This window comes from Plecotus auritus, assembly GCF_963455305.1.
Source record: "Plecotus auritus genome assembly, chromosome: 1".
Classification (NCBI taxonomy): domain Eukaryota; kingdom Metazoa; phylum Chordata; class Mammalia; order Chiroptera; family Vespertilionidae; genus Plecotus; species Plecotus auritus.
Genome location: NC_137770.1, coordinates 118,199,697 through 118,208,688, shown reverse-complemented (window position 1 = coordinate 118,208,688; position 8,992 = coordinate 118,199,697). Strand labels below are relative to the sequence as shown.

At 40.3% G+C, this 8,992-nt stretch overlaps 1 protein-coding gene across 1 annotated transcript in view; it reads left to right on the top strand.

Annotated features, from left to right (window-relative positions):
- Positions 1 to 2,245: 2,245 nt before the first annotated feature.
- The window catches only part of LOC308242792 (meiotic recombination protein REC114-like), a gene marked incomplete at both ends in the record, with an annotated part of 210,888 nt that continues 204,141 nt past the window's right edge, over positions 2,246 to 8,992 (top strand). The window contains one exon of the mRNA XM_080657362.1: positions 2,246 to 2,404. Within this exon, the coding sequence (XP_080513488.1) occupies positions 2,246 to 2,404 (159 nt within the window). The remainder of the gene's footprint in view (positions 2,405 to 8,992) is intronic.

Genomic DNA, 8,992 nt, shown 5'->3' with positions numbered 1-8,992 from the left:
CCACTAGATTATAAGCTTCAGAAGGTTAGAAGCCACATATGTTTTGTTCTCTATTATATCCCCAGCACCTAGTACAGTGTCTAGGACCTCTTGAATGCTAAAGTCACATTTGTTACTATCATAGGTTTTTAAAGAGCCTCTGTTATAAACGGTGGCTTTCTATCTCTCTTTGCAGACATGGTCTGTTCTTGGCAAATGCTGGTTGCCCCAGAAGCTTAAACACAGGTGTATTGTCTAGGATGGGAGCTTAAAGGTGGGAACCCAGTAATGCCCTAGGTGTCCTTGGGCACTGATAGGCTCCCAACTGTGAGCACCATCTGCTCTTGTGAAGGGTGTCTGACAACATCCGCGGCCCTGGACCTGGAAGGTGAGAGCCTCTGAGACCAAATGTCAGACTCCCACTTCCATCCTTCTTCCTGTAGGGAGCCACAGGAAGTCATTTTAACCCTGCAAAAGGAAAGTACCAACATGTGTGCTGCCTTGTAATTTACCAAGTATTTTTCCACAAATGATCTTATTTTATCCTCCCTATGACCCTGTAGGTAGGTATTTACTAATCTTATTTTACAAGAGGTTAAGTGACTTCCCCGAGGTCACACAGCTGGCAAGTGGTGGAACTGGGCTTGAAACCAAGTTTCTGACCATTTACTACTATATTAAATGCACTACCTCTGTGTCATTCAAGGACCTTCAGCAGTTTCTGAAATCTGGCCTCTTCAAGCTCTACTGGACTAATGGAAAGATAAGTGACAAATATCCCTTGCCTTGGATAAATAAATTTCAGGAGCAATTTATTCTATATGCCCCTGAAAGATTAACCTGCCTGGACAACCATTATGATAGTCACTGCCCCATGCAAATTTTCCATGCTCCTCACCACCTACAAAGTTCACTCTTCTTAGCTGCTGTTCAGTGCTCTTCTGCCCAGTTCACCTTTGTGGCCTCATCCCCCCAAAACCTTGCCTTCTGGCTGTATGACACTATCCTCATCTCTGCAATTTTTGCTCCTCAACTTGCTCTTGATATGGAATACCAGTTTTTTTCCATCTTCACTTGGGAAACTTTCTCACCCTTCAAGTTAGGACTGAAATGCCACTGCCATTCCCATTCACAGTTGTTTACTTCATCTGAATCCTTTGAGCCCGTGGTTTATACCTTTCACATGGCAGTGTCAGTGCCTTACTTTTAGATCCCGAGGTACTAAAAGGCTAAATGCATGCCTTACCCATTTCTGTAACCACTATGGGGGACTAGCATAGCTATACACTGTACATATTTATTCAGTGCTGTGTAGAGTGAATAAATTACCACTTCTCTAACCATTGTCTGTGCATTTAATACCCTTTGACATGTATAGTTTTTAAAAAATGTTTGCATTATAACTTTATTTTATGAGTATGGTTAATATAGCCCCCACTTTCTATATACATTGCTTCTGACTGACAGACTGGATTTGACAGACTAAATTCTTTGCAAGTGGAATGGATACATGGAGAGATTGTGGAGTCCACACTTCTACTCTGGCTGTGTAACCTTGGACAAACTGCTTCTTCTCTTAGGGCCTTATTTTACCTCCATCTGTTCAATAGGGGAAATAATCTCTGTTTTGCTTTTTTATTTCACCTCCAGAAATAACAGATGTTGAAGTGCCTTGTCGACTACAGATCTCCCAGACCTGCCATTCAGTTGACCTGCTGTTTGATGGCAGCATTCCATCCAAAAGTTCTCTTTTGGAAAGAACTTGGTGATCTGAAGGCAGTATATCTAGGGGGCTGCAGTATGATGAGGAAATGATCCTACTTGAGGTTGAGTTGTGGTGGTTTAGAGGTGGCAGGGTCGTTATCATCTGAAAGGTTGCCACGCAGAAGGAGAACACACTGGTTTCGGCAGCCTGAGAGAGCCGTCTCGTCCTGGATACAATTACAGGGCGTTAGCCAGTTTTCGGAAATGTCTCCTGAGGGAAGGTGAGGGCCAGAATGCTGCAAAGGTGGAATCAACTATCATTTATAGGCGGCCCAGGCCCACTTCAAGTTGGAAGTCACCACCTCCACTTTGCCCTCCAAGAGGACAAGGCCCCCAAGGGCCAGAGCCACACCCACAACCCGAAAGCCCCTGCAGGAGTCTTCAGGGCCTGCCCATTGGCTTGCACTCGAGGGGAGGGCGGGCCTTACACCACCGCACTTCCTGATTGATCAGCTGCGTGATTGGCAGACGCCCGCTGGCTGTGCGTTCCAGGAGGCCAGACATGGCGGAGGCGGGAAAAAAGCAGGCTGGCCTCGGGCTGCCAGGTGGAGACGTGGCACAGTGGCCTCTGCAGCGGTATGGCCGTTTCATGCCCTTGGGCACAGGAGAGCCATCTGGACCTGGCCTGGAAGCTGGGATGGCCTCTTCCGCTACGTGGAAGGTGAGGCCTGAGGGCAGGAAAGGCCGCGAGGCGCTCACCCCCGCGGGGATGAAGGGAAGACTGTGTGCCGCCGCCATACCTTACAGATGGTCCCGAATGCCATGTAGACAGGAGGAGGGGACACCGAGGGATTGGCAGGAATGGTTAGCAGACAGCTAACAAAGAAAATTGATAGATAGGAGTATAAGGCATGATTGAAACCCAATACGTTCTCAAATAACATATTCAGAGATATCTTTGAACATCAATTATGTGTTAGATATTATTCAGGAGATTGGGACATATCAGTGGACAAAATATAAATGATCTCTACCCCCATTTATGTTTTTAGTCTAGTGGACAACTAGTACTTATCTAAATAGCAGTATAATTATGTAAACCAATTCCACATCCCTTATGTGGAAGGGAGGTTTGGATAGTCCAAGTTATGGACAGCCAAGCCTTCACACAGAAGGACTCAATTTGAATCCTAGCATTGCCACTGAATACCTGTGATCTTCGTGAAGTTACTTATCCTCTCTGTACCTTAGTTACTTTATCTTAAAATAGAGATTATAATAATACCTACTTCATCAGATTGTTGTATCAAGTATATTTAAATATATAAATCATCTAAAAGAGTGCCTCATATAAGTTATATAAGGGTTTGCTGTTATTATTACTGTAATTTCTTGCCCTAGTGTGATGTTTTAATACTATGGGTTACTAAGCAGTCAGTTTTCCTTTTGGTCTATTTTGATTATTGCATGTGGCCTCTGGGGTTTTGGGTTATGGGTGTGTGTGTGTGTGTGTGTGTGTGTGTGTGTGTGTGTGTTGTGATTTGGGCAGCAATGGGTAGAAGAAGAGTAAAACAAAACAAATATTCCAGGTAGAGGACACAACATGTGCAAAGACCCTGCATCTGGAGAAGCCTTAGCATGTGTAATGTACATAGAAAAAGAGTAGGGCTCGTGCTTATGGAGAACAAGGGGAATGATAACATGAGATGAGGTTGTCTGGAGAGGTACATAGATACCTTATGAACATTGTCCTAAAACCAATAGGAAGCCACTGAAGGGTTTTAAGTAGGAGTATTTTCACCTTTGGAAGATCACTCTGGCTGAAGTATGGAGGCGAAATTGGAGGGGAATATGAGTAGATTCAGAAAGATCACTTATAATGCTATTGCAATGTGGTAGGTGATAATGACTTAGACTGGAGGGTGGGGGTGAGAGGGGAGGATGGCAGTAGAGGTGGGAAACTGAGCACACAAAAGCTATCTTTTGGAAGCAAAAAGGACAGGATTGGAGATTGATTGGATAGAGTGGTGAGAGTAAAGGACTTCTGGGTTTCTAGCAGGAGCAACTGGGTAGATGGTTTGGGGATGGGAAACATGTTGGAAGACGAACAGTGAGGGAATAATCCAACACTTCAGTTTTTAGTGAGTTGAGTTTAAATATGTTTATGAAGCATCCAGGTGGAGATGTTGAATAGGTAGTTGGGTGTACTGGTCTAGACTCAGAAGGAAGATCTGATCTGAAGATGTAAAAGTGTTGTCGGCATGGAAGTGTGTCATCAGCATGGAAGTGTGTCATCAGCATGAAGGGGATATTTATAGTTATGAGATTATCTGAGATTCCAGGACCAAGCCCCAAGGTCACATTTGTAGGTTAGGTAGAGGGCACAGAGTCTACCTAAATGTTTGACAAGGGACAGAGTTGGGAGGCACCCAGGAGAGTTATTTTAAGAGGGAGAGAACAATTAACTTTTTTGAAAGATGTTGCAGAATAAGGGAAAATGATGACTATAGCATGTCCATTGGATTTAGCAGCATGAAGGTCCTTATGGTCTTTACCAAGAGAAATTTTAATAGAGTGAATGGAGTGGAAACCAAATGGGGTGGGCTGAAGAGTGACTGAGGGTAGGTGAGGAAGTGGAGCCAATGTGCATAGTTCTGAGAGACTTTGCTATGAATGTGAGTAGAGAGGGGGCTTAATGAATTGTTCACCAAATTCTAGAATATTAGAACTAGGGGCACTACTTAAAGCTTAAAAATCAATATATCTAGGACCATAAAAAAGGCATTAAATACCTTGTTGTACTCTTGTGGAATGCTGTACCCTGAAAAATTATATAGGCTGCAAATGCAAAATGGGGTGAATAAAGAGTTAAATGCAAGAATAACTAACCTATAAAAAGATCTTATACAGGGTGTCCCAAAAAAATATCTACACACCTTATCAGTTAATAGTGCAACTTTGAAAATGCAATGTATTTTAATAAACACTGCCTTTATAATTGTTCAAAGTTATGTGTATACATTTTTGGGACAACCTATATATATAAAAACAAACTAACCTGGGGATGTTTAAGGGCATATTTAATTTTTGAGACTACCCAACAGATTCCTTGATACCTGCTCTTAACACCCTCTAAACCCATCTCCCGAAACATCTGGTTTGGGTGCATTGGCTCAGATCCAGCGGTAATTCTTAGATTCTTATCCTGTAAACCAGAGGCCATGGGCATTTGACCATTTGAAGTTGATTGTCGTTACATCTTTCCCCTTCTTTTTGCAAAGCTCTTCATAATTACTTATACAGAACAGCACTTTTCCAGTTTTCAAATGTTCAGCATAAAGCCATGGCTGCAATGAAAATAGATGAGGTTGGCTTTTGTAGTGCTTTTGAAAAGTGAACATTTGTACCTTCTTTTGAATCTGTGCTGAACCATCTTACCTGCTGTGATCAGTTTCAGCTTAGGTCTGTCATTTTTTTATTTTGTTTTTTGAAAAACGAACGAGAAAATAAGATTTGTTCTGTTTTGCAATAATAATAATAAAAGGTGAGCCTTCTAAAGCACTGCACTAAGTTCCATGTGAATTTCTTATTTTAAAAATGTGCTACTCTTAGTAAAAAATGGTATGTGAAGTATAAAAATGTATTATTTTGGTCCTGGCCAGTGTGTCCAGTGGTTGGAGCATCGGCCTGCACAGCAAAGGGTCTCGGGTTCAATTCCCAATCAAGGGCACGTACCTCAGTTGGAGGTTCACTCCCTGACACACCCCACCCCCGTGGGGTGTATGTAGGAGGCAAACAATCGATGTGTGTGTCTCCCTCCCTCACTCCCTCCCTCCTTCCCTTCCTTCCTTCCTTCTTTCCCTCTCCTTCTCTCCCTCCCTCCCTTCCACTCTCTCTCTGAAAAGCAATGGAAAAAATATCCTTGAGTGAGGATTAACAACAACAACAAATTATTATTTTGGAAGATAGAGTCATTCTGGCCTTCCCCCCCCCCCCCCAACTGGGGAACTTTCAAGTTCAACCTTGGTTGAACCTATTTTGAGTTTTTTCATTTTTTCCCAAAATTATGTGGAGAATCTGATCTCCTAGTATTTTAGTTGTTTAATTACAGAGAAGACTTTCATCATAATGGTCATATGCTAAGGCAAAGATGTTGAATCATGAGAAAAATGAATAGTACAACAAGAAGTCTGTGACATACTAGTAAACAATCTATATAGAATAATATGTATATATTGATTTGACTTACTTGTCTGAATTGAATTATTCTTGTTAAAAGTTACTATCTGAACATAAATTAAACACAAATTGGAAGCAAATAAACTTTTTGTAACACTGTAAGAAAAACCAACAGTTTAGAACTATGTTATTCAGATTTCAAGGCTTATAGAAATCACTTGGGGATTCTTTTTTAATGCAAATTCTGTAGTTCAAACCAGCTTCCAAGTGATGCTGATGCTGTTGATTCTAGGACCACAGTTTGAGAGGCAAAAGTTAAGAAGAATGAAATGGGCAGCCATGAGTAAAATTACTAAAATGAATGAGGTTAGGCAATCAGTTTCATAATAAGTATGCAAATGTTTTCCCAATAGGGTTAATATTTAAACCATCTGCCATTTAAAGGGAATGAGAAAATGAAATACAAACTTGAACTTCATTTTAATTCCTCACATCTGTTAGCCCAGCCCTTCTAAAAAAGATGGTCATAATAACAGATTGGTCCATTTAATGTATTTTATGTCTGAATATAATTCATTCTAATTTGAGAATAATTTTGAAATGTGATGTTAATTGCAGGTTGCTTTCAAATTAAAGTTTTCCAGATTCCAAGGATTTCTCAGATATGCCCTAATTTGGTTGAACCTGACAACTTATTTTTTTCATTTCAAAGGGAAAAAAAATCATTCTTTAATTTTGATAGGAGGAACTTAAAATAATTGCTCTACTTAGAAATTACAAAATAGAACGTGAAGTTTGTACTTGAAATGAACTTTAAAGTGTGAATTCAACACAAGATATATTTTGAGTCCTCTTAACTGTCCTTTTTTTCTTTGTATTCCTAGTGCTTACATATTTCCTAGCATATGATAGGAATGGTAAATGTTTGACTGAATGGTAACTTTTCTGAACTTTTCATATAATGTAATAATTATGACATTATAGCTACTATTTATTAAGTATTTACTTTGGCAAATTTTTTACAGTGGCCCTATGAAGCAAATATTTTCATACCCATTTTATAGATAAGTAAAACTAAAACAGAGAGGTTCAGGAACACAAAAACAATGAGTGGGAAGAAAGAATTCAGACTCCGTGTTTCCTATTTCCAAAGCATGTGCTTTTAACCCACTATGTTGTTTGTCTTAGAAGTGTCAATATTTTTTTAAATATTTTGTCAAAGAACACATTTGAAACAATAGAATTATGAAAAAGAAATTTTGAGATATTATCACCATAATTTTTTATTCATTAAAAGCCATCAGAATAGAAAATTTAATAGTTCAATCATTTGCTGATAATTATTTAATTTTTAAATTAAAAATTTTAAAATTATAGTTGACATTTACTATTATATTAGTTTCAAGTATACAGCAAAGTGGTTAGACATTTATATAACTTACAAAGTGATCCTCCTGTTAAGTCTAATACCCACCTGTCACCATAGCAGTGTTAATATTTTATATGAGGCATAGCAGTTCAGTTATGTGGATGAGGAATTCTACCCACCTGATACCACAGCAGTGTTAATATTTCATATGAGGAATAGCAGTTCAGTTATGTAGATGAGGAATTCAGAGATCAACATAAAGGGTAAAAATAATAACTATTTTTAAAAGATAATTTAAGGTTTATTAAGCCCCAACAAAAATTATTATTATTTTAGGGGTGTTTTTTTTTTCATTGAAAAAATTTTTAAAATATTTTTTAATTGCAAGTTGACATCCCATATTATATTCCTTCCAGGTCTACAGTATAGTGGTTAGACCTTTTATAACTTCAGAAGTGATCTCCCTGTCCTGGCCAGGGTGGCTAAGTCAGTTGGAGCATCGTCCCATACACTGAGAGATGGCAGGTTCAATCCCTGGTTGGGGGTGTGCAAGAGGCAGCTGATCAATGTTTCTTTCTCTCCCTTTCCCTCTTTGAAATCAACTAAAAAAAAATTTTTCTCCCTGATAATTCTAGTAAGGCAGCTGATTGGTATTTCTCATATCTCCTTCACCCACCCCCCCTCTCTCTCCCTTTCTCTTATTTCCTCCCTCCCTCCATTCCTCTCTCTGAAATCAATTTAAAAAAAGAGAGAGATCTCCCTGATAATTCTAGTAACCACTTGACACCATACATACATAGTTATTACAATACTAGAGGCCTGGTGCACAAAATTCATGCACTAGAGGTGGGGGTCCCTCAGCTTGGCCTGCACCCTCTCGCAGTCTGGGAGCCCTCGGGGGATGTCTGACTGACAGCTTAGGCCCCCTCTTGGAGAGCAGGCCTAAGCTGTCAGTCAGACATCCTTAGCACTGCTGCAGAGGTGGGAGAGGCTCCCGCCACTGCTGCTGCGCTCACCAGCTGTGAGCCTGGCTTCTGGCTGAGCAGTGCTCCCCCTGTGGGAATGCACTGACCACCAGGGGGCAGCTCCTGTGTTGAGCGTCTGCCCCCTGGTGGTCAATATGCATCATAGCGACCAGTAGTTCCACCATTTGGTCGATTTGCATATTTGCCTTTTATTATATAGGACTAGAGGCCTGATGCATGAAATTCATGCAAGGGGTTCGGCCCTCGCAGCCCCAGCTTCATCCAGGAGGCCGCCCAGAAGGTTGTGCAGATGGTCATTCTGCTGTTCGGTCTTATTAGCATATTAGCTCTTTATTAGATATGATTACTGACTATATTCCCTATGCTGTACTTTAAATCTCTGTGACTATTTTGTAACTGCCAATTTGTAGTTCTTAATCCTTTCCTGTTTTTCACTTATCCCTCAACCCCCTTCCATCTGGCAACCATCAAAATGTTATTCTATTTTGTTTGTTTACTTTGTTTTTTAGATTTTATATGTAAGTGAAATTATGGTATTTGTCTTTCTCTGTCTGACTTACTTAGTGCTCTGGTCGGCAAACTGTGGCTCGCGAGCAACATACGGCTCTTTGGCCCCTTGAGTGTGGCTCTTCCACAAAATACCACGGCCTGGGCGAGTCTATTTTGAAGAAGTGGTGTTAGAAGAAGTTTAAGTTTAAAAAATTTGGCTCTCAAAAGAAATTTCAATCGTTGTACTGTTGATATTTGGCTCTGTTGACTAATGAGTTTGCCGACC